This window comes from Gopherus evgoodei, chromosome 3 (assembly GCF_007399415.2).
Source record: "Gopherus evgoodei ecotype Sinaloan lineage chromosome 3, rGopEvg1_v1.p, whole genome shotgun sequence".
Classification (NCBI taxonomy): domain Eukaryota; kingdom Metazoa; phylum Chordata; order Testudines; family Testudinidae; genus Gopherus; species Gopherus evgoodei.
The window spans coordinates 16,641,379-16,667,577 of record NC_044324.1 but is presented as its reverse complement, the minus strand read 5'-3'; the positions used below and the strand labels follow the sequence as shown (position 1 = coordinate 16,667,577).

General features: G+C 47.0%; 2 protein-coding genes across 3 annotated transcripts in view; one reads left to right on the top strand and one right to left on the bottom strand.

Moving 5' to 3' along the window:
- The window catches only part of MSRA (methionine sulfoxide reductase A), a 438,742-nt gene extending 428,600 nt beyond the window's left edge, over positions 1-10,142 (bottom strand). The window contains exon 1 of one of the 2 annotated variants that reach the window (XM_030555194.1): positions 9,796-10,142. In XM_030555194.1, coding sequence (XP_030411054.1) covers positions 9,796-9,925 — 130 coding nt within the window. In that variant the 5' untranslated portion in view covers positions 9,926-10,142. The remainder of the gene's footprint in view (positions 1-9,795) is intronic. The other variant, XM_030555192.1, reaches the window with a different exon arrangement.
- On the top strand, positions 9,069-25,790 carry LOC115648071. The gene is made up of 4 exons (XM_030555195.1): positions 9,069-9,653; positions 19,544-19,600; positions 19,936-20,087; positions 25,556-25,790. The coding sequence occupies exons 1-4, from the start codon at positions 9,256-9,258 to the stop codon at positions 25,561-25,563; spliced, it is 615 nt and encodes a 204-aa protein (XP_030411055.1). The 5' UTR covers positions 9,069-9,255; the 3' UTR covers positions 25,564-25,790.
- Positions 25,791-26,199: the final 409 nt, after the last annotated feature.

Sequence of the window (26,199 nt, the reverse complement as noted above, 5' to 3'; positions counted from 1 at the left end):
GGAACTTATGTTGAAACACATGTGCAAAATCCTAGCAAAAGAGGCAAAAGAGAGTAACTATGTCCAGCATCAGTCCCAAGCCAAATTCCCACTACTTCTCCAGGGCTGGATGCTAAGGGACCTGCAAACCAGGAATTCAATCCACAAATCTGTGAGATCTTTGTTTATAATCTGCTATTGCTTAGCAGAGTTCTTGGAGAGCCTCCAAATCTTAGGGCCTCGTGGGAAATTTCCCCGTAGTTCTGTCCAACCTTATACCCACAGGATCTGAAGCCTTTCTAAAAAAAATTTAAAAAAAAATTCAGCAAAACAATTACATTTCATTGTCTCTTGAGTTTAGCAAATCAGATTGAGACATTAATTGTAAGCATAATTAGAATTCAGTAAGAATTCATGTGATACACTAAATTCATGCAACACTTGCTGCAACAGCAATAAAGGGACTTTAAATCTGGTTAATTTAAAAAGAGTTAAAAGTAAAGTCAGGTACTATGCCTATCCATGAGTCTCCCTCCCAATTTCTGTGGTCTGGAAATCACATTTTCCTGATTTTTTAAATGCTTTTGTCCCCACTGTTGCTTCAAGAAAGACACGTAGAAACAATAGAAAACTAAATAATTAATTACTATAGAGCAGCAGCAAAACTGCCCAGATGTCAAATCCACAAAGTAAACAAAAGTATGGGGGGGGGGTGAAAAACATTGTCGCTAATTTATATCAGTGGTTCTCAACCATTCCAAACTACTGTACTCCTTTCAGAAGTCTGATTTGTCTTGCATACTCCAAGTTTCACCTTACTTAAAAAATACTTGCTTACAAAATCAGACATAAAAATACAAAAAAGTGTCACAGCCACACTATTAGTGAGAAATTGCTGACTTTCTCATTTTTACTAGATAATTATAAAAAAAATTGATTGGAATATAAATATTGTTCTCACATTTCAGTGTATAGTATATAGAGCAGTATAAACAAGTCATTGTCTTTATGAAATTTTAATTTGTACTGACTCTGCTAGTTGTTTTTATGTAGCCTGTTGATGTTCCCCAAGGAAGACCTCTGCATACCCCCAGGGGGATATGTACCCCTGGTTGAGAACTACTGATTTTTACTAATATTGTATGTTACTTGTAACAATAAGTAAATATTTCTGGACAAATTTGTAATTTTTAAGTTGGTTGTATCCCTTTAAACATTGTATTTCAAATATTTGAACATAGTGTCAAGATGTGTTGCTGATCAGAAGCGTAACTGAAAAATTATATCTTGTTACTACACACTTCTGCTCACAATGGGGTCTATTTTCCTTTCAATGAACACAGTTCATCCCCGGCGTAGTTCCAAAGGGCTAGATTCTCTGTTCAAATATAAATCAAGAGTATGTTCACTGGCTTCAATGGAATTACCCCAGATTTACATCGCTGTAACTAAGAGAATCTGGAACTATAGAGTTATACTAGGGATGAATTTGGCCCAATGTGTGCATACCTGGGTATTTTTATTGTTGTTATTAATTTGTATTACAGTATTGGCTAGAGACTGCCTAGAGATTGGAGTCCTCTTGTACCAGGTCTTGTACACAAGGCTTGACTACACAAAGAAGATGCACCAGTTTAACTAATGGCATGATACTAAACAGATTTAGTTAAACTAGTGCAATTTTGTGTGTTGACCAGGAAATAGTAAAAGACAATCCCTGTCCCAAAGAGCTTACTATTTAAGTGGACATGACAACCAAAGAATGGGAGAAAAAATATTAATCGCCATTTTACAGGTGGAAGGATTTAAAAAGAGAAATTAAGTGATTTTCCCCAAAGTCACACAAGCAATCTGAAGAAAAGCAGGAATCAAACCCAGATCACTCAGGTCCTAGTCCAGTGTCTTAACCAATGGATCACCATTCTTCTCTAAGGTTCAAACTGGGAAAATCAGTTGCTGGAAGATAATGTTGACAGTGAGGGAAAAGTTTTCAAATATTTTTAAATTACTACTGGATAGTTCAATAGCAAATAGAATCACAATCCATCCTCTCTGCACCACTATCCATCCTCTCTGTTAGGAAAAAGACCAAGGTGGTTGCCTGTACTAAAAGATGGATTTGCGGCACATGAAAGATACTAGCCTTAAAACTATAAAGACTGGAATCCTGTATATCCATGGAACAGATTCACACAAGTGTAACTGCAAGATTCTCCAAGACCATCAAGCTAATATATCTCAATCCTAAACTTTTAATCCAGTAAAATGTAGAGAATTAACAGTCTCTGAAGCAAGGACAATTTAGTCTTTGTGTCCATTTAATTCTTGGCCTCTCTAGCGAGATAGCCAAATGTGTCCATAAGCTAGTTAGATGGCTCAGCACAAGTAAAACCACAGAAATCAGTAGAATTTTTCAGCAGGAACAGATCAGAGCAAGTTACCATAGACAGAACAAAAAACATACATAACGAAAGTTTCCCAAAATTGGGGTTCATCATGTTTGGCACCACTCTTTCTTTCTCTCCAGCAGCTCCTCCCAGGACTTTTCCATTGAGCACTCGCGTAAAGGAAGGGATAAATGAAGTTGACATTAATGTCTTGGTATACTGGCAATGAAGTAGTGCAGCTGCTTCCTATATCATATAAAGCCAAGTGTCATGATGGCTTCTGTGATGCAAATCTCTCTCTAGGACCTGGACTGAGACCACAAACAAATGACTAACTAAAAATTATTTCCAGCATTACCTACCTGAACTGATCATAATAATGGAGCAAAAGTCCTACATCCTACCATTTCACAAAATCTCACACTAACTGTATTTATAATTGGGGTGTATGTAAGCATGTGTGTACATAGTGTCAATTAAAGTGTTAACTTCTAATCTACTCATATCCACATTTGATACAATATAGCAACTGAAGATGATTTTAATAACTAAACTTTGGTTAGTGAGGATAGCAGAAAGTGATATTTAATTTTGCTACAGGGCATGACATTATACTCTAGCACATTGTAAAAGTCATGCTTAAAGTACTAATTTTCAAAAATGAATTTCAGTTTCTCTACTGTAGTGAAGGAACACAGCAAAATATCTGCAAGTTCCAAGACTGAGAAAAATTGTTGAAGACCAAATAAATGCAAGTAGATTACCAAAAAACAATACTTCATAGAAATTTACACAAGATTTCCATGAAAGAAATAGGAGAAACTTCAGAAATATATAAAGGTATCAATTACAGTATGATGATTTCATAAGCTTGCCACAATCTATGCTGTTTTTAAAAGAGAAAGAAATCTGAAGCAGAACTCCTTTATTTTGATTTCTGTATACATTATGACAGAACAGGACTAAGCTGAACATAATTAAAGCATCATACTTATCTCCAGGTTCAGGTGACTTCTGCAAAGGAAACCATTTGTACATTCCCCTTGTAATATATTTTGTCACAAGAATCTGACAATAAAAATACATCTTTCTATATCTGGTTGTCAGTCACTTTAGATAAATTAATATAATATACTATCTATACTGATTAAAGTCTTGATCCTGCATGTTGCTAAGCTTCAGCACCTTACAATATCAGGGCCTAAATTAGTAATATCCTTAAGATAAAAAGACAAACATAATGTCATAGACAGGTTCAGTTCTCATCCAGTCCTCATAATGAAAGGCCAAGGAGTTAAAGGGGAAGAAAATAGGGGATGGATTCTCACTTATTAATGAGGAAGGAGACCATGGGTGGGTGAATGGGGAGAGAGAAAGAGACACTGACTGTCAAAATGTACAGAATTTATTAATCAAAAAACCAACACAACTCAACTGGCAGTAGAACCTGGTGACATGCAACTTTCAATGAAAAATCAACTACTTAACAGATTGCCTTAAAATATGGAAAACAAGGCATTTTAAAGTGCCAGTCATATTTTACACTCCGATACCTCCATGCACAGAAATCTGGCCCAAGTAAACTTTATACTAAATTTTAAAACTTAATTTGCACCTAATTTCTAATGGTATTTACCTTGTTTTAACTTTTACAGTTCCTTGTAGGTCAATGCTGTTATTAAGCACACAGGTACCCAGAGTGGATTGATTTAGATCACCAAATGGAAAGCCTTGATTTAAACCATTGATTTTAATCAATTTTTCCATTGGTACTTCAGTTATTTTCAAAAGAAAGGTGAATTCTCCTTGGTTGATATAACCATTAAGCGTGTTGATTTACAACCAAATAGAGCCTTTACACTAGATATGGTAAATCTTTTTGCTACCTAGAAGGATATACTACAACTATATACATTTAGTTAAGCAATTACATAGCATATATTCAGCTTCTTATTAAGTGTACATTTTTGTATATTAGAAAATGGGTGAATGATATATTGCTTATTTATTAACTTTTTGTATATATTTGTCTCAAGCTGCATTAGTAAAGCAACTGGATTTTAATTAACACACAAAATAATCACATAAAATGTATTTTTATTAAAAAAAACCTTTCATGTTCACATGCACAACTAAACAATTTATTAAACAAAGGGATTAACTGTAGACAGTGAATTAAGCTGATTATTTCAGGTCAGTCTTTCAAATATCCCTAAGAGAAAGAGACTGGAGCTTAAGTTCCTATTTGCCTAAGTCTCTTGAAAATGAAACAGTCTCCTAAATTACTCAGGCTGTCCTTCAAACTTTTAAAACTAGTAGATCTCATCCTCTCCCTCATTTTTATACATAAACTGGAAGAGAAAGACAAGTTTTCCTGCATTTTCAACTTCCTAGCTATTTCTCAACTTAGAATATTTTCTTCATTTGGACTAATTCATTCATTCCATGCCTGCAGAAGAGGCTACTGCTCTCAAAAGCTGGTTTAGCACTTCAACAAACTGGTTCTAGGTGCTTAGCTAGTGAATTCCACCAGTTCAGTGGCATGACTTTCTTTAAAACCTCTTCAGCAAACACATATTGCTTAGACAGTTCACCTCCTGCCCTGAAATTTATTATGGTTGGCATGATTGATGGAAATTATTAGATGCCCATGTCATTTCACTTCTTCAGCAGTTAGGCATCCACCATGATACTCTTGGTTGAGAATATTTGCAGTAAGTGCTTGATCCATCCACTTCTTTAGTGCCTGCGATTTAACTTTGTTGGGTTTTTTTTTTCTGTAATATCTTGAAGTTCTTTCCAAATTTCAACAGCATCAGCAATACAGCAGCTATCTCTCTGCAGTTTATCTAAACTATGGAAATAGGTTTCAGTATATTCAGCATATTTTCTACATTTCTCTTCTGCCCAATGATCTTCACAAACTGTCATCAGAATAGGACAGTTCATAATAAAATAGCTCAAAAGAATCAACCTCTGAATTCCACCGTACATCTTAGGGGAGAACTAGTGTTGGACCTGCTCTCTTCAGTGCAGCTGAAGCAAAGTGGTTGTTATGGAAGTATTTTGCAATTTCAACATTTTCCTTTATTCTTGGAGTTGTACTTATGTCTCTACCTAAAAGAATCATCAAATGAGCACTACATCCATATGTTATACGTTTCAGGTTCCCTTCATTCTCTTCTTCTAGATTTCTTCTCATCTTTGCTACATTTGCAGTATTGTCTGTGGCAAAGCTATGCATGTGAATTTTTGTTCAGTTTGTTATATTTTTACTACTGCTTCTTTTAAATATTTTACTGTATATGGGTATTCCCTGGTGTATCAATTGTTTCTGTAAGATAGACAACCCCATCCTCTTTTGTCAGAAAAGCACGTTCCTAGATCATTGTGTACATTGCTCCACCCATCAAGACTCAGATTAATAAACTTTCCCATCAATGCTTCTTGCACACTGTATAATTTCCTTTTCATAAATTGTATCCAGCACCCTTATAGCAATGTCTACTCTGCCAGGTGGTGCATAGCCTGGTCATAATTATTGAACTTGTCAATGAGATGTTTGTTCCAAACAATATGAAAAGGAGAATTTGTTGCATAAATGAACCAAGCAATCTTTTAAGCTATGAAGTTCTGCTGGAATTTGCTTAAACTCATGTCTATAGCAACATACCAAACAGCTTATTTAAATGTTAATATTCATAAATGCTTAATAAAACTTTACTGTTAAACAGAAATTTTCACCTATGATGTTTGATTATACTGAATAAAAAATCATTTCAGAAGTCCAGCAGTAACAATAAAAATATAGTTGATAAATACTTCCACAAACATATCAATTACATTTTAATACAAACATTTGAAGTTCCTAAGTAATCTACCCAAAACACAAATTCATGACAATAACCTAAGTTATCACTTACTAGTAGAGTAAAACATCATAGGCACCCAACAATAAGTTTACTAACCAGTTGATCCAGGTTCTTCAGACATGTTCATATCACCATCTTCAAAGTCATTGACTTCTGAAGAACGTTTTTTATAATGTTGTTTCATTTTAACAACCAGGCCTTGCATCTCTCTGTTGCACTGTTTACATTGGGCACATGTTCCTTTCTTTATCCAGGGGTACAGGAATTTCTTGAAAGTATTCCTGGACAGTGTATTCTTTAGCACCTGCAGCCATGGCAATTTGCCCCCTTCCCTCAGCCCCCCAGCTCCCAGGTGTTGAAATAAATGCTGGAGGCTGCACTCTGAAGAATGTTATCCCTTCTTCCCAGAGTGTCCTGCTTTGACACCAGCATGCTTCTTTCTTATTGCACACTCTGCTCCTGCTCCCTTGTTATATTACTCCCTCGTCCTACCCTTCACTATCCCCAGAAAAACAAAAGAACTAACAACAATACAAGACTTCTTGGAACCCACATGCCTTTGCACTGCACTATTTGTTTAGAGCCAGAGAGAGTGGCAGTTGAGAAACTAATGGATTTGTTTTTGTTTGTAGGTCTGTGTACACATGCAAGCAAACTGAGCACGGCCATTTACCTACAGTTTCCAGAACCATCCAGAAGCAAGGGCTGGTAGTTACTGGGCCCTGGAAAGTAAGTCTGTATAGTGCGAGGAGTCAGTCATAATTTGAAAAATGAGCCAATCAGAACTCAGGTAAGGAGAAGCTATAAAGTAGGAGTATGAGACCACCCAGATGGGCTCAGTGGATAGTCCTGATGAGATCCGTGGTGGTGTCCCCTAAAGTCAAAGGCTGGGTCCCCACACCTGTGATGACTTTGCTAGGCTCTTGCACCCAGAAGCAAGCCCCTGAGTCTCCCACAGGATCAAGCTCTTAACACAGTATACGACCTATTATGCCATACTTATAAAGCTTGACCTTAAAAGTTAGAATCGGGGGGAAAATATCTTTCTTTTTATAGAAAAGAAGCCTTTAACTCAGATTTTTTGATAGAGGCTCATGGAGTCAGCATATTTATTTTTTATTTAAATATTGCACAAGAGTATAAATTCAGGCCTTCTCATACTTTGTATTAGATTCACATTTCATTTTAAAGCAGATTTATTTTTAAAAGGAAATAAAATAAAAAAATCTGATTTAAATCAACAAAATCCAATTTAAATTTAAAAATCAACTTTTTTTTAATTAATTTTTATCCACCCTGCAGGTACCAAGTTTATGCATGGAATACAAAAGCTTAGAGTGGATGGTTAGATTATTTTATCCTTTATGAAGAGCATAAATTTTGCACAAGTGCCCAACTTCTTCTACCTGTGGGATTACAGAATGTAAATTGGTGCAAAATTTGACCCAGTGTATATTTTGTCAAGGTCATTATCATTGCATGCTTTGGCTTTGATTGCTGCAACCTTTCCTCTCTCTAGTTCATGGATCATCTCCATGGTGCATTGCTCTAACCACATCAGCCCCATCTTTGCCTCCTTCCGTTGTCTCCCTTTTTGCCATGAACTCAAACAGAAGCTTTTTGTCTTCACTTTTAAGACACTTTATGATTTAGCCTCCCTCTAATCAAATAGATCATCTTACCATGCCATCAACCCCTTCCTTCCCTCTGCAAAGATGCCAGTCATTACAACCCATTAATACGTTTCTCCCACAAGCACATCCATGCTTTCTTCCACACTGTTCCCCATCAAAATCCATATAGTTATTTAATTCTGCTGCAACTCCTTCCTTAAGACTTATCGCTGCTGTCATACATACCAAACTGCCATCTGACAGTGGCTGAAACTATTGCTTATTATACAAAAACAGGCTTGTTTTACTGCTACCCAATTTCCCACCCTCCCATTTGTCTGTTTCAGCCACCTCCCCATTCCATCTTGTCATATTTTCACAGTGAGAAATCTAGGGCAGATACTTTTATTACTCACTTGTACAATGCTTAGCACAGTGGGATCATGATCCTACCTTGTGGCCTCTAGATGATATATAAATATGTAATAATAATGAGAGTAAATATAATAAGGTTTTCAGTTACACAAAAAGTATGATATGCAGCAAACAATACTGCTTAATCCAAGACTGTTAACTTTTCTGCTGGACAGACTTGATTTGCCTACAAAGGCAAGGAAGGAAACACCCTCGTTGTGAATTAACTTTTAAAGCAAAAAAAATTTTCAGTTATTGAAAATGTTTGTTTTCTTCCAAAGTTATCAAAGCGTTCCACGAACATGAAGGATTTAGAACAGTAAAATGGCGCAGGTAAATATTATTTATCCCCATTTTCTGGGGCCTGGAAAAAACGCATAATAAACAAGCTAGAAGAGTTCTGTGTCTCAGTCATAATTATACAGGGATCTGTGGCACAGCCAGGAGCAGAGAAAGATTACTTTTTCTAATTTTAAAAAAATTCCAAAATAATAGAGAGAAATTACATGCTTGCTTTTGTGGCAAAATGGCGGCAGTCCAACAGGCGCCAATTATGATCTATATTTCTGTGACAATAGTGCACAGGAACCCCGATAAAGGAAAAGACAGCCCCCTGCATCATGCTAGGCACTGTGCAGACAAGTATCACAGACAAAGCTCTGCTCTTAAGTTTGTGAGAGAGAATGGACAAATCCGACGAACAGAAAATGGATGGGCTGGGACTACAGCACAAGAAGACAACAAGCAGCCATCAGCAAAAAATCAGATGTCTCAGCTCACCAAGTGGGAAAAATCTCCACTTTTCCATTTCCCATTGCAGGCATCGACGCCCTAGCGTTGCTCCAGCATGTCACTGACCCCAAATTCATCCCCGTGCGTTTTGTTAGGGTCACACAAGAGACGGATTTGGATTTGGCTCCATGTGTCTAGTCAGCCGCTCACACTCACACAGTTTGCACACTTTTGCCCACACTTATCTAGCGTATCTGTATGGGGGGGGCGGGCAGACAGGCAAGCAGGCTCCCTGCAGCCAAAGGGCATCCTGAGCTGGAACAACCCCAGGTGCCCAGGCCAAGGGAGACCACCAAGCCGCCTATCTGCCAAGCGAGGAGGCCTTCGATGCCTGCCCTCGCGGCTCCTTTCCTCACCACCTCTCTAGGGCGAGGGAGATCTGCTACTGCGCATGCGCTACGAAGAGCGGCCGCCCCCTCACACTGCACAAAAAGGGAGGGGGGTGAAAAGCGGTTCAAGCGCATGCGCTCCAGCCGCCGGCGAAAGAAGGCAAGGAGCGCGCTCGCAGTAAGGGGAGGTCAAAGCGCATGCGCTTACGCCTTCCCAAGTCAGGGGAGAGGGAACATAGTGCGCCTGCGCTCAGGACGAGTAGGCGGGTGAGTGTGCGCAGCGCATGTGCGAGGGCCCCTGTTCCTCTTCAAGTCACACCTCCCCCGCCCCCTACAGAAATCGTCATCCCGGCGGTCTTGGGCGGGCTCCGCGAGCCCCCTCAGCCACCGGCGCTGGGACGCGCCCTACCTGAGACCCGGATGCTCTGGCTCCGGCCGGGCAGGGCCTCCTCTCTGCGGGGCAACCTGGAGCTCGAGCCTCCCATGGCGAGCGGCGAGCCGAGCAGAGTACGGAGGAGGCGGCCTGGCGCCACCGTCATCACCCCGCCAGGGTCGGAGTCCGCCAGCAGTCGGCCGGCGCGCGCGAGCCGTTGGTCGCGGGGGCAGGGGCGCGTGCGGCGGTAGAGCGAGAGACCCGCCTCCTGCCGGCGGCGGCTTGGCTTGCAGAGAGGCGTCGCAGAGCCCGGCTTCCATAAAAGGGGGGCGGGGGAGAGCGCTGAGTGTGCGGCTGCCCGGCGCAGCCCCCGGCTGGGGCGTGAGCACACACACACACACACACAGCCCACGCACACCCGGCGCTGCCCGCGGCTGGGGCGTGAGCGCACACACAGCCCACACACACCCGGCGCTGCCCGCGGCTGGGGCGTGAGCGCACACACAGCCCACACACACCCGGCGCTGCCCGCGGCTGGGGCGTGAGCACACACACCCAGCCCACACACACCCGGCGCTGCCCGCGGCTGGGGCGTGAGCGCACACACCCAGCCCACACACACCCGGCGCTGCCCGCGGCTGGGGCGTGAGCACACACACACACATACAGCCCACGCACACCCGGCGCTCCCCGCGGCTGGGGCGTGAGCACACACACAGCCCACGCACACCCGGCGCTGCCTGCGGCTGGGGCGTGAGCACACACACCCAGCCCACACACACCCGGCTCTGCCCGTGGCTGGGGTGTGAGCACACACACAGCCCACACACACCCGGCGCTGCCCGCGGCTGGGGCGTGAGCGCACACACAGCCCACACACGCGGCACTGGCCGCGGATGGGGCGTGAGCGCACACACAGCCCACACACACCCGGCGCTGCCCGCGGCTGGGGCGTGAGCACACACACACCCAGCCCACGCACACCCGGCGCTGCCCGCGGCTAGGGCGTGAGCACACACACACACAGCCCACGCACACCCGGTGCTGCCCGTGGCTGGGGCGTGAGCACACACACAGCCCACGCACACCCGGCTCTGCCCGCGGCTCGGGCGTGAGCACACACACACACAGCCCACACACACCCGGCGCTGCCCGCGGCTGGGGCGTGAGCGCACACACAGCCCACACACACCCGGCGCTGCCCGCGGCTGGGGCGTGAGCGCACACACAGCCCACACACACCCGGCGCTGCCCGCGGCTGGGGCGTGAGCGCACACACAGCCCACACACGCGGCACTGGCCGCGGCTGGGGCGTGAGCGCACACACAGCCCACACACACCCGGCTCTGCCCGTGGCTGGGGTGTGAGCACACACACAGCCCACACACACCCGGCGCTGCCCGCGGCTGGGGCGTGAGCGCACACACAGCCCACACACGCGGCACTGGCCGCGGCTGGGGCGTGAGCGCACACACAGCCCACACACACCCGGCGCTGGCCGCGGCTGGGGCGTGAGCGCACACACAGCCCACACACACCCGGCGCTGCCCGCGGCTGGGGCGTGAGCACACACACACCCAGCCCACGCACAGCCGGCGCTGCCCGCGGCTGGGGCGTGAGCACACAGCCCACACACACCCGGCTCTGCCCGCGGCTGGGGCGTGAGCACACACACAGCCCACACGCACCCGGCGCTGCCCGCGGCTGGGGCATGAGCACACACACAGCCCACACGCACCCGGCGCTGCCCGCGGCTCGGGCTTGAGCACACACACACACAGCCCACGCACACCCGGCGCTGCCTGCGGCTGGGGCGTGAGCACACACAGCCCACACGCAGCCGGGGCTGCCCGCGACGGGTGTGAGCACACACACACCCAGCCCACACACACCCGGAGCTGCCCGCGGCTGGGGCGTGAGCACACACAGCCCACACACACCCGGCTCTGCCCGCGGCTGGGGCGTGAGCGCACACACAGCCCACACACCCCCGGCTCTGCCCGCGGCTGGGGCGTGAGCACACACACACAGCCCACACACACCCAGCACTGCCCGCGGCTGGGGCGTGAGCACACACACACACAGAACCCACGCACACCCGGCGCTGCCCTCGGCTGGGGCGTGAGCGCACACACACACACAAAGCCCACGCACACCCGGCGCTGCCCTCGGCTGGGGCGTGAGCGCACACACACACACAAATCCCACGCACAGCCGGCTCTGCCTGCAGCTGGGGCATGAGCACACGCGCACACACAGCCCACGCACACCCGGCTCTGCCCGCGGCTGGGGCGTGAGCGCACACACACACACAGCCCACGCACACCCGGCTCTGCCCGCGGCTGGGGCGTGAGCGCACACACACACACACAGCCCACGCACACCCGGCGCTGCCCGCGGCTGGGGCGTGAGCACACACACACATACACAGCCCACGCACACCCGGCTCTGCCTGCGGCTGGGGCGTGAGCACACACACACACAGCCCACGCACAGCCGGCTCTGCCTGCAGCTGGGGCGTGAGCACACGCGCACACACAGCCCACGCACACCCGGCTCTGCCCGCGGCTGGGGCGTGAGCACACACGCACACAGCCCACGCACACCCGGCGCTGCCCGCGGCTGGGGCGTGAGCACACACACAGCCCACACGCACCTGGCGCTGCCCGCGGCTCGGGCGTGAGCACACACACACACAGCCCACGCACACCCGGCGCTGCCTGCGGCTGTGGCGTGAGCACACACACACACAGCCCACACACAGCCGGCGCTGCCTGCGGCTGTGGCGTGAGCACACACACACACAGCCCACACACAGCCGGCGCTGCCCGCGCCTGGGGCGTGAGCCCACACACACACAGCCCACACACACCCGGCGCTGCCCGCGCCTGGGGCGTGAGCCCACACACACACAGCCCATGCACACCTGGCGCTGCCCGCGGCTGGGGCATGAGCACACACACAGCCCACACGCACCCGGCGCTGCCCGCGGCTCGGGCGTGAGCACACACACACACAGCCCACGCACACCCGGCTCTGCCTGCGGCTGGGGCGTGAGCACACACACACACAGCCCACACACAGCCGGGGTTGCCCGTGACGGGTGTGAGCACACACACACCCAGCCCACACACACCCGGAGCTGCCCGCGGCTGGGGCGTGAGCACACACAGCCCACACACACCCGGCTCTGCCCGCGGCTGGGGCGTAAGCGCACACACAGCCCACACACACCCGGCGCTGCCCGCGCCTGGGGCGTTAGCACACACACACAGCCCACACACACCCAGCACTGCCCGCGGCTGGGGCGTGAGCACACACACACACACAGCCCACGCACACCCGGCGCTGCCCGCGGCTGGGGCGTTAGCGCACAGCCCACACACACCCGGCGCTGCCCGCGGCTGGGGCATGAGCACACACACAGCCCACGCACACCCCTCGCTGCCCGCGGCTGCGGCATGAGCACACACACAGCCCACGCAGACCCGGCGCTGCCCGCGGTTGGGGCATGAGGACACACACAGCCCACGCACACCCGGCGCTGCCCGCGGCTGGGGCGTGAGCGCACACACAGCCCACACCCACCCGGCGCTGTCTGCGGCTGGGGCGTGAGTGCACACACAGCCTACGCACACCCGGCGCTGCCCGTGGCTGGGGCGTGAGCGCACACACAGCACAAGCACAACCCTCGCTGCCTGCGGCTGGGACATGAGCACACACAGCCCACACACACCCGGCGCTGCCCGCGGCCGGGGCGTGAGGACACACAGCCCACACACCCGGTGCTGCCCGCGGCTGGGGCGTGAGCGCACACACAGCCCACGCAGACCCGGCGCTGCCCGCGGCTGGGGCGTGAGCACACACAGACAGCCCTCCCCGGCTCTGCCCGCGGCTGGGGTGTGAGCATCCCACACACACACACGGCTCTGCCTGCGGCTGGGGTGTGAGCATCCCACACACACACATGGCTCTGCCCTGCGGCTGAGGTGTGAGCCCACACGCACACACACAGTTCTGCCCGCGGCTGGGGTGTGAGCCCACACGCACACACACGGTTCTGCCCGCAGCTGGGGTATGAGCCCACATACACACACGGTTCTGCCCGCAACTAGGATGTGAGCGCACACACGCACACATCCCTCTCCAACTCTACTCATGGCTGGGGTGTGAGCACACAAACACACCCCACACACACCCCGCCCTGCCTCTGCCCTCTTCTGGGGTATAAGCACCCCATACACACACACCCCTCCTGGGCTCTGACTACGGCTGTGGTGTGAACACACACGCAGCTCTCCACGTCTCTGCCCGTAGCTCAGGTGTGAGCACATGCACACACACCCTTCTCAGGCTCTGCCTGTACTTGGGCAAGTATGCCCAACACCCGACACACTCCCCTCCCTCAACTCTGCATGTCCTGTGGTGAACAACACCTCCCTCCTGCTCCCCTCCCTGGGCTCTGCCTGCCCTGGGTCAGAAACACCCACCTAAATTCCCTGTAACCTGCACAGCCAGGGCTGCCTGGGGAGGAGGGGGCAAGTGGGACAATTTGCCCCGGGCCCCACAGGGGCACCCACCAGAATATAGTATTATATAGTATTGCAACTTTTTTTTATGGAAAGGGCCCCCGAAATTGCTTTGCCCCTGGCCCCCTGAATCCTCTGGGTGGCCCTGTGCACAGCAGCCTATTTAACACTGCACAAGCATCCAGGGAACCTGCCCAGGGACCTGCCACAGCCCCAAACCTGCTGTGGCCAGGGTGGCCAGGCCAGCCCCAGGTGCAGCAGGGGAGGCTCTCCTTCGGCCCAGACCTGTTGGGGCCAGGGGAGAGACACCTATCCTGCAGCTCCAGAGCTACCGCCTCTCCCCGTCAGCCCAAGTGCTGCTGTGGGGAGAGAGCTGCCAGGAGTCCTCTCCCCACCAGAGCACCATCCCCCACCCCAAAGCCCTCACCCCTTGCACCCAACCCTCTGCCCCAGCCCTGAGCCCCACCCCAGAACCCACACCCCGAGCTGGAGCTCTCACCCTCTGCACCCAATGCTCTGCCCCAGCCTTGAGCCCCTCATCCCTGGCCACACCCCCAGCCAGAGCCCTCACACCCCTGCACTCCAACCCTCTACCACAGCCCTGAGCCCCCTCCCACACTCCAAACCCCTAGACCCCACCACAACCACATAAATTTTGTTTTGTGCACCAATATGAAGGTGATGTACTACACATCACTGCCATATTGGTGCACAAAGCAAAATTTATTCCGCACATGGGTGGGAAAAATTAGAGGGAATGCTGATCCCCACCACTCCACACACACCCATGTACTCTCCCTGCGCTCTGCCTGCCCTAAGAGCCAGTATACCTAACTCCCCCAACACACACACGCACACACACTTTGCCTGCCCTAGGCTGTGAGACCCAATCCTCCCCCCGCATGTGCACACACCCCTCCCCAGGCCCTGCCTGCCCTGGGGTATGAGCACCCAAACCCCCACGCCCCATCCCCAAACACACACACCCTCCTGGGCTCTGCCTGCCCTGGGGCCAGAATACCTAACTTGCCACATACAGTCTGCCCACCCTGGGGAATAAGCACGAATGCTCCCCACAAACACACTGTTTTCACCCTGAGGTGTGAAAACCCAACAACCCCACACCCATCCCCAAGCTTTGCCGCCCTAGGGTATGAGCAGCCAACATACATGCACACATACTCCTCCATGAGCTCTGCGTGCTCTAGGCTGTGGACACCCAGCCTTCCCCCCGCCCCTTCCTCACACACACCCTTCCCTGGGCTCTGCCTGTGAGCACCCCTACCCACCTCCCACACTCTCATACTTCCCTGGGCTCTACCTACCCTTTAATCTGATGCCTAACCATGCCCCCAACTCTCCCCCCCCATCTATGCCTGCCTTGGGATGAAAGTACCCCTGTCTCCCCACCCACCCCCTGACACACAGCTACCGGCTCTGCATCCCTATCCCACACACCCCACCCTGAGTTCTGCCTGCCCTGAGCTCTGCATAACCTTGGGGTCTGCCTGCCCTGGAGTTTGCACTCACTTACTACAGTTATACTGGGCTGCTGTTCATATCCCCGCTTGGCTGTGTGTGCAGTGGGATATGCACACACAACTGCGGAAACAACCTGCTACAAACTCTCCATGCTGCATGTGCACTATGGTATAACTCCTGCTTTACTGTGCTGAGATACGGACATGCCCCCAGTTGGTGCTTACATCCAAACTCACTCAGTGTTTGTGCCATAACACTACATCTGCTCACAAAGTAGATGTACCAGTATGTACTAGGAGGTCAGAGCACTCACATTCATCAGTTTGCGTTGAATGTGTAGAGAAAACATGTATACACAGTATGCTCTGATTACATGCAGGCTTATATTACACAGGACTCACACTTACTTTAAACACTAAAGATGTGACAACAGTGGCATACGTTCTGTATGCATTGAAGAAGACTTGTCCAGGCTTGAGCAGTGCTGTCTACTCTTGTTTTCTGAACAGTTAAATAGGACCCCTTGCATAGTATCATTATATGTGATCAACAAATGTCCTATTCAAGGGGGGGAATAAAAAATAATTTCATAAACCCCTCCTTGGAAAGATGATCCACAAACTATCTATAGATCCACATAAAAGAATTCAGGGTTACATCAAGAATATTGCAAGAGTTAAAAGGGCTTTTTAGAAAGATGATGAGACTGATTCAGGGCAAAACTTACATGGAGGGAGACTGAAAAAACTGGGATTGTTTACCTTAATACAGAGCTGAATACAAAGGGACTTGCTAAAAGTACGTAAAATAATGACCGGTTTAGGTCAACATTGTCTCTTTGTTTCCTTGTGCTCAGCCATTGGACTGTATCCATCTGTTGTCTCTTGTCTTCTACTTAGATTGTAAGCTCTTTGCAGCACAGAATGTCTTTCTGTTTTATGTTTGTACAAGAGTGGGGTCCTGGTCCTGGTCTATGACTGAGACTCATCAGCTGTATGGTAATAATAAATCCATATTGAGGCTCCTAACACAAAAATGGGCTGATTTTCAGAGATGCTAAGCAGCCTCAGCTCCCGTTGGCTCCAAAGAGACTGGATATTATTTTAATTAGATAAGTCCTAATTGTTGTTCAGCAAGCTATAGAATGGGTTCTTTCATCCATTCCATGGACTGAAATCTGATGGAGGGATCTAAAAATTGTAGTTCTAATTTAAGTATAATTCCTGGACATAGATATGCAGTTTAACTGATAGCCATAATCATGTTCTCTTTTATTATTAATTATTAAGCTTTTTCTCCTTTTTTTCTTATGATGAGCCAAACAAATTCTGTGTGCTAACTTATAAAGCACATACAAGTGTACTGTACATACTTATACAATGCTTGGATTCCTGCATTTTTGTCATGGTATTCCAAGCACACAGGTTTTTATGGTACATATCAACAACAAGGAAATCAGTCGAGGAAAACGGGCCAAGGGGTAGAGATCCATCTCCTGCCTTTCGTCCAGGCCCACCTGCAGGGAACTTTAGTCGACCAGTTTTAGGAAACTCTCAAATGTACTTAAAATGTTCTGCTGTTTGCCATCTGTTGTATGTGATTCCTTCCTTCCCAGGCAGGTCTGCCAGGACTTTTTGTCAGGGGGTTGGATTTACTTTTCCAAGCTAGTAAAATTTGATGCCTTACAACCAGTAAAGCTCAATGTAACCATCCTCTTTGGTATAACGATAGCCTCCATTTATTGAGTATATGACCCCGTATGCCGGTATCTGCCTTAAGGTTGAGTAAGTCTTTAGGATCATGCAGTGTAATTGTAGCTGTGTCAGTGCCAGGATATTAGAGAGAGGAGGTGGGTGAGGTAATATCAGGTCTGAAGAAGAACTCTGGCACAAAATCTTGTTCTCACCAACAGAAAGTGGTCCAATAAAAGATATTGCATCACCCACCTTGTCTCTCCCTAGAATCATGTTAATTCTGGTTTAAAACAATCCCAGAAGCTTGTAACAGTACGGCATGCCAAAATATACATGCACACCTCCAACACTGATCATTGGGGCTGCTTTAATTTTGTAAGTTCCTTGGGGTGACCAATGCACCCTAAAGACCATTTTTTTTGTTGAATAAGCTGTAATTGGTGGGTCAAGGGCTCTTTAATCTCATACTGCTCTAGTTCACTGTGGGGGTGAGATATTTATTGCCAATTCTTTGTTCCATTTTTGCCTCATTTAGTCTTTATTTACTCAGTGGGTTATTAAGAACACATATAGTGTAGCAGGCAGTTTGGGGAAATAGTACACAATTTGAAGAGTTCTGTGCAGGTGCTTCCTGGCCAGATTCTGCGATGAGCAGGTGACAGAGTTGAATGTTGAAAATTGCAGTAATTGGTAGGTTGTATTGTAGTTGGAGAGACACAAATGGTGTGATCTGGTCTTCAGTTTATATATATAGTTTGCCTCCTATTCAATTTTTCCTTATTCATCATGATAGCATGTTTATTTTTATCAGTTTTATTTTTCCCCAGAGTCAGAGGGGGATAGCTTCCCATTTACCCAGTTCATTAGTGACTTCTATAATAATTGGGTTTAAACTGATTATAATTGTTTGCTTTAAATCATTGGGGATTAGTATTCTTAGATATTGTAATGCCATTGACTGCATTAAAAATCCCACTGACTAAGCAAAGCCCAGTATGTGTATTAAATTAGTCCTAATGTTTGGACTTGCTTCAGGTAGTCTTATATCAGGACAAAGGCCTGAAACATGCATTGAGTTCTTATTGGGTATCAACCTTTGTTAGGGTATGAATGTAGAACCAGTGCATCAGCCGCATGTAACATAATTTTTCTCCTATCTGAGCATCTTAATATCCATTGTATCTGCACAGTCTCACATTGTGTATGCCAGCTTTTACAGCCCTATATTGAAGAGCAGAGGGGATAGTGAGCAGCCTCGACTTGTTCCTCTCTGTACTGAGAATGGTTCCAAAATATTGTACAGTAGTTGGTAATCACCCCAGAGGAGGGGTTAGTGTAGAGTAGTTTAATCTAATTGATAAAGTAGTCACTGAATCATATTCGGTCAAGAAAGGTAAAGAGATAATCTCAAGATTACCCTGTTGAAGGGTTTTTCAGCATTTAGCAGTAATTCTACCAAAGGTTCCTTCTAGTGCTATAAGAGGATAGTTGTATTGATGACTTGCTGGAGATTGTCTGACCCACTAGGTAAATCCAACCTAATTTACATGTACAATTTGAATAATCATTTTTCCAATTTATAAACAAGGGCTTTGGCAAGAATCTTTGCATCACAGTTTATCAGTAAAATGGGCCTGTAACTTGTGTGGTTAGTGAGATCTTTCCATGGCTTGTATAACAAATATAATTGCCTCTTGCACTAGGTGATTTAGGGAGCCACCTTTTTTGTCCTTGTTGAACATACGAAGGAATCTGGAGGATATATGGGATTTTTATTAAACTAAATTGGAAATTCCTCTTGTCCAGGGGTTTACCATGTTCCATTTCTTCCACATTTAGGTCTGTTTCTCTTTAGGATGAACAAGGTGTCTGAGAACTCCTTCTGGTCTTCTGAGGTGCCTGGCAAAGAAACAGTCGTTGAGTTTGTTCAAGGCCATCATAGGACCTGGTGGGAGGATCTGCTTTGTATAATTCTAAATAAAAGAGCCAAAACTGGTTGTTATTGTCCTTCTGTGTCATGCATGTTTTTCTTTCAGCATCGTGTATTAACGTGTTTTACCTGTTGGATTTTTGTTTCAGCCTAGATGCTAGGAGTTTGCCTGCCCTTTCCTCTGACTCCCAAGAATCTTGTTTAAGGTGAAACTTAACAAATTTTGTTCTTTGTATATGGTGTTTGTTTAAGTTAAATCTCATTTGTATCAGGCTTTTTAGGTTGTCAGGCTTGAGTTCTTTGGCATAGTCTTGGTCTAAACTTTTTATATATACTTTTTTTTAAACAAGGGTTTAATAGCCTGGTTATCTCATGTAGTGAGCAGTGATGCCTATATATCTCTTACACACAAAAAATACAACTCAAGCACTCAAAAGTTAAAAAATGCTAGAAGTAGGGTTGCCTATGCAACCTTAATGTTGCCTCCTTGTGCGTGTACATTATGATACAGTAAATACATGTTCACATATTTTTTCCACAGGTCGCCTGCCCTTTCAGGGCAGAAAATGGACAGTGCTCATTTAATGACCAGCTTTCAATATTTTGTTTTCTCATTCGTATCTAGCGCAGATCCTTCTCTGAATGCAGAATTATTAATTTCTTCATGGCTTTTCTCTAGCACTCATCAATATGGTAAACAATATTATTTGTTTTCACAACACCCTTGTGAGTGATGATATCTTCCCTATTTTACAGATGGGGGAACTGGGTTGTGGCAGATGTGGAACTGTTACGTAATCATTTTACGAATACTGTGACCTAGTTAGTTGGATAGTCACTGGATAGCTATATTGGGTTGTTGGAATTTCCTGTATAAATTTATACAATAGCACTAGATAAACAGCCTCCGAACAAACACTTCGGGGCAGTTACAAAACAGTAGCTGAGCTATTTGCAGTAAAGATGATACTTCCAGTCTCTAGCCAAAGATACATGGCCATTTTACTAAGGCTTGGCGTCCAGAGATCGAAGAGATACCAAATGGTTTAAAAGATTCTGGAGAGAAAGACTGGGAGTTGCCAGTGAGCTGTTTGTAGTAGGAACAGACCAATATGGACACCAGCAGAGATCCTACAGGAAGCAGTTGGGGATTTCCCAAGCTTCAAGGGAATGGTATGCCTTAAGAAAGACAGGCATGTGTATAGGCTGTTTATCGTTTTAAAATCTCTTGCTCTGAAATTACTTGGTTCTAAATAACGCTTTGCTTTAAGAAGGCTGGTGACTGGATGCCACTAATCATAGCTCCCAATGAGCAGAACTGTAGGTACTGAACCTAAGTCAGGCTTGCTGAGGAAATTGTGGTTAGCATAGACACCGACTCTCTGGGTGCTCCGGGGCTAGAGCACCCACCGGGAAAAATTGGTAGGTGCCAAGCTCCCTGACCCCCCTCCCTAGCTCACCTCCGCCTCCTCCCCTGAGCGCAACATCCCCACTTCTCCTCCCAGTGCTTGCTTCCACAAAACAGCTGTTTCACAGTGTAACAAGCTGTGGGAGGGAGGGGGGAGGAGCAGGAACACGGTGCGCTCAGGGGAAGAGGTGGGGCCGGAGCAGGGATTTGGGGAAGGAGTCCAATAGGGGCAGGGAGGGGGCAGGGACTTTGAGGAAAGGGTTGGAATGGGGGCGGGGCAGGGCAGAAGTGGGAGGGGGCAGGGCATGGGGTGAAGTTGAGGCAAGGGCAGGGAGGGGTCGAGCACCCACCAACGTCAGGAGAAGTTGGCCCCTATGGTAGTTAGTACCAGGGGAGTGTTGCTCAAAACCTTTTGGAGAGTAGGAGAAATGCATGAATCCACCCCAGAGAGGTGACTGTTCAAGGCCAAAGACATGAGGGGGGACCCTTTTATAGACCAGAAAGGGTCAGAGGTGTTGAGAACCCCATTAACTGTAAGATGAGTCACAGAGAATTTAAGGTGTCAAAATTGCTAATTTTCAGTGCCCAATATCAGGCCCCTAGATCCTGATTTTTCAGAGTACTGATCCCATTGACTTCTGTTGCACATGTCAGTGCTCAACACTTCTTCAAATCACACGAGGTCTCAAGTTGGGCACCCAGAAAATGAAGAACATACAATTGATGACCACTTGGAAAAAAAATTATTGTAAAGGATTTGACTAGTATTGCACAGGAACTGTGTTGCAATGGCAGGGATAGAATCTGGTTCTTCAGGGAAGTATTCAACAGTCTTAACCATGAAGCCATCCTTGCTCTTTCTGGAGTCACGTAGCTCATTCACCACACACCTTCCAGCTTCGGCAACAAATAAGGAAAACATTCTATAGACAGCTTCCTTCACTACACAACCCTGATTCATCCCCAGAGCACAGTCCATCCTGTGCACTGCATTAATCTGCATCCTAGTGGGCAGCATTGAGAGCACAGGGCAGACAATTCACTGGCAATTCTGGTGCTCAGCACCACTGCAGCTATAAGTAGCAAGGGACGTCCTGCTCAGCCCCTGCAACCCTGGACTTTAGAGCATGCTCAACACAGACAGAAACTTCAGAGAATTTACCTGTAAACTCAGATCTCTGAGTTCATGTAAACTGAGATTTTTCTAAGGCTTATAACATGGCCAGATTTTTTGGAGGGGAGGTGGGTCTTTGTTTTTAATTTAATAAGAATGTTAAAAGGCACATCCCTGACACAGAGGCACCCCCTGCCCCGGTTAAATTTCAAGTCCCTGCTCCAAAGCACGGAGGTACTAGAGCTGAGGTGGACAAACTACTGCCCGCTAGACCATCCTGACCGGCCCTTGAGCTCCTGGCCAGGGAGGCTAGCCCCCAGGTGCCCCCCTGTCCCATCTCCCCTCCCCCCCCCCCCCCGCAGCCTCAGCTCACTGTACTGTGAGCACTCTGGGCGGCGGGGCTGGAAGCTCCTGCTGGGCAGCACAGTGGCGTGGCTGCCAGTCCTGCTGCTTTGAGTGACATGGTAAGGGGGCGGGGAGTGGGGTGCTTGGATAAGGGGCAGGGGGTCCCAGGGGGCGGTCAGGGAGTAGGGGGCAGTTGAATGGAGCAGAAGTTCGGGGGGCGAAGTTGGAATGGGGAACGGGGGTGTTGGATAGGTGTGGGAGTCCTGGTGGGACTGTCAGGAGTTGGGGGTGTGGATAGGGGGAGGGGCAGTCAGGACAGGGAGCGGGGGGGTAGATAGGGGGTGGGGTCCCGGGGGGGCAGTTAGGGGTGGGGGGTCCTGGGAGGGGTGGTCAGGGGACAAGGAGCAGGAGGGATTGATGGGTGGGGACTTCTGAGAGAGGCAGTCCAAGGGTGGGAAGTGGGAGAGGGCAGATAGGGGGTGGGGGCCAGACTGTTTGGGGAGGTACAGCCTTCCCTACCTGGCCCTCCATGCAGTTTCAGAACCCCCATAGGGCCCTCAGGCCAAAAAGTTTGCCTGCTCCTGTTCTAGAGCTTCTCAATGAAATGGTTGTAAGAATTTATAACATGGCAAAACAATGTACTTTTCACCTAATTTTGTTTTAAGAAATATATTAACCATTTCTGCTTAAACTTTCTAAAACGGTTCAAACTGAGGCAGACACCTTGCATGGAAAATTTGAGCCTGAAAAGTTAAAGTTAGGCAAAGTTATAAGCAACTAGGGAAAAAAGTGTCAGGCAACCCTAAGTATAGATGATGGTACCAGAGTCACCTATAATATGTTTAGCTCATGTGACAGCTTGCCTCTAAATGACCATCGAATTATGCCTTGCACCACCAACCAGCAAGACCCACTGCCCCTAAAAAGTTTAATAGTGGCATTAACAAATTCTAAAAAGAATCTCCAGTCAAGGAGGCAAGAGAATTTTATCAGCCATAAATTTCAGCTGTTGTCAGCACTAGAACAGAACTGAACTTCATCAGCAATGGTGGTGTAGATTACCCCAGAAGAATCACAAAAATAGATAAATTATCCACACCATCCATTTTCTGGAGAAGGAAGAAAAGTGTAACCAGTCACGCATTTCCCCTAGGCATTTGTGGTCTAGATGAGCATTCAGACACAGATAAAGCTATATAAATTATACAAAAAATTGAGTGATCCAGGGGGAAAAAATCAGTTGTTCTTCTCCCATGGGTATTCACTGGGTGCAGCATTGTACAATACAGCAGTATAATTATTCAGTATAGTGCAGTGAATTGGGATTTACAGGGGGATGTCAAAAACAATGGCCAATTTAATATAATAGAGCCTCTACTGTACATGTGAGGACTGTTTTATCTTGAAAAAGATAATAGGGAGTTGGACACCGTGGAAAGCAACATCAAGTATGTAGCATATAGAGAGATTTGTTAAAGTGAAAAATTGTCAACAGTATGTAGTAAAAAGACATATGGCCTCTCTCACAGCTCCAGAGTTATTGTGGCCTCTCCATCATGCCCTTTGAGATTTTATCAAATGTTTTGGCATTTCATCTTTTGGAAAGTAGTTCTGCTAGCACGGATTCCTCTCCCCATATAGCAATCAGATCCAGTACCTCCCGTACGGTCCATGCTGGAGCTCTTTTTCGATTCTGAGACTGCATGGTTACCTGTGCTGATGAGCTCTGCATGGTCACCTGTGCTGATCAGCTCTCCATGTTGGGCAAACAGGAAATGAAATTCAAAAACTCGTGGGGCTTTTCCTGTCTACCTGGCCAGTGCATCCGAGTTCAGATTACTGTCCAGAGCGGTCACAATGGTGCACTGTGGGATAGCACCCGGAGGCCAATACCATTGAATTGCAGCCACACTAACTCTAATTCAAAATGGCAATACCGATTTCAATGCTACTCCCCTTGTCTGGGAGGAGTACAGATATCGATATTAAGTGCCCTTTATATCAAAGTAAAGGGCTTCGTTGTGTGGATGGGTGCAGGGTTAATTTAGTTTAACGCTGCTGAATTTGAGATAAACTTGTAGTGTAGACCAGGCCTTTGACTCCTCACTCAGTCCTTCCATAGAAACCCTTTTCAAAAGACAGGCCCAGCACATTCACCTCTCTGAGTGGAATCCTGCAATTTACCTCACTGTTAGACAGTGTCTCCTGGTTACAACACCCCTGTTTGCCAACCTCAGCAGGTTAATACAACCATGATGGCTAAAGCATATCATCTGGAAGCTTCTGATAAAATTATCAGCAGTAAAATTATTGTGTAATCATTATACACCTCTACCTCGATATAATGCTGTCCTCGAGAGCCAAAAAATCTTACCACATTATAGGTGAAACCGCGTTATATCGAACTTGCTTTGATCCGCTGGAGCGTGCAGCCCCCCCCCCCCACGTGGAGTGCTGCTTTACCACGTTATATCTGAATTCGTGTTATATCAGGTCACGTTATATTGGGATAGAGGTGTACGTCTGAATCAGCATCCTACTGGGATTAACTAAACAGCTCACTCCTCTCTCAAATATACTGATTCCGTCTGTCAGAAGATACCTTATAATTGGATCACATTTTGGAAGATTTTCTTCAAGAGCAGGAAGGTTAGATAAATAGATATTTAATGGAAGCTTAAATTATGCAGAAAACACTGGAGATTCTCAGACTCTGCAAATAGATCCTTATTCTAAATAAATAGTGCAAGAATTTCAGAGTGAGTGTCTCCCATGGCCTTACTCATAAGATAATGGTCCTCTCCTTGAACCATTACCTTGTTGTGGTGGAGAGGCCTGTGTCCTTCAATGACCCTCAGAACTATGTTGTCCAGAGTCTTGTACTCCTGGTAGGGTCACCATTGACGAACAGTTCTGAGGTGAGGTTCCAGGTGAAGCACAATCCAAACTTCCCAATGGTGGAACAGGTTTATTTGAGGATTTGTCAGTTCTCTACAGATGAGGGCTGCAGCAGGACATAGTCTTCCAGTTGTCTTGGACTGCCCTGCCACCAGGTCCAGGGGTCCTTCCTGTCAAGTTTTGTGAGGTTGCCGCCTGCGCACAGCTCCCCCATCTTAAAAAATTTAATGCATAGGTCTCTGTCAAGGGTGTAACATCTCCTATCCCCGCCCCCCGCCAGACATTGTCCTTGTATCGAGGGATAGCGGATGATCCATAAGATACAGGATACTGGGAAATACGCTGTGTATTTCTTGATGTGTATAATTGTATTGTTTTTCTCCATGTTCCCCTAAGGCGCATAGACATAAACCTGATAAAGCAGCATGGAATTCTTTGAGATGCGGTTCTCATTTAGAAGCAAAAGCCACAAAATAAAAAGAAGCTGGTGGAATCATTAAGAAATTCTTATGGGAAATTCTGTCAGTGGAAGATTGCAACTGCTGCATTGATCACATCCATGAGATACTCCCAGTGGTTATTCAGGACAAAACGGAGGCCTTTGGAATATGGATGTGGGCTGCCAGTATTTTGTGAATGCGTTTTGCAGTCTCAAGGAAATTCTTTGGCTTTGTCAGTTAATGCTAGCTTGCATGAAATGGTGGTAAGGATTTTATCAAAACAAATGACAATGCTGTATACACTTGCCTACTAAAGGAAATAATCATTTTAAATAGCACTGGTTTTCAATACAGGGCTGAAAAACAACTCTACAATACGCTGTAATAAGTTTTCTATAAATATCCACCTGTGGTGCTCAGTAGAGCCTGCCGTGCTGGTGCTGTAAAACTGAAACTGGAGCTTCATAAGGTTTAACAGCTATGGTACATTACTGAATGGCAACAGTTACTCTTATTAGTAAAGTTTATAAGACACACAAGCAAAGGATTAAAAGTACGCGTACACAGTAATAAAGGCTCATGTTGCTTGGATTACTTGTT

Excerpts from the sequence above, each read along its gene's own strand:
- LOC115648071 (XM_030555195.1), top strand. The coding sequence starts at position 9,256 with ATGGGGGGGGCGGGCAGACAGGCAAGCAGGCTCCCTGCAGCCAAAGGG. Across the intron at positions 9,654-19,543 it reads CGCTCAGGACGAGTAGGCGG|CCTAGATGCTAGGAGTTTGC; the intron begins GTGAGTGTGCGC and ends TTTTTGTTTCAG. Across the intron at positions 19,601-19,935 it reads TCCCAAGAATCTTGTTTAAG|GTCGCCTGCCCTTTCAGGGC; the intron begins GTGAAACTTAAC and ends TTTTTTCCACAG.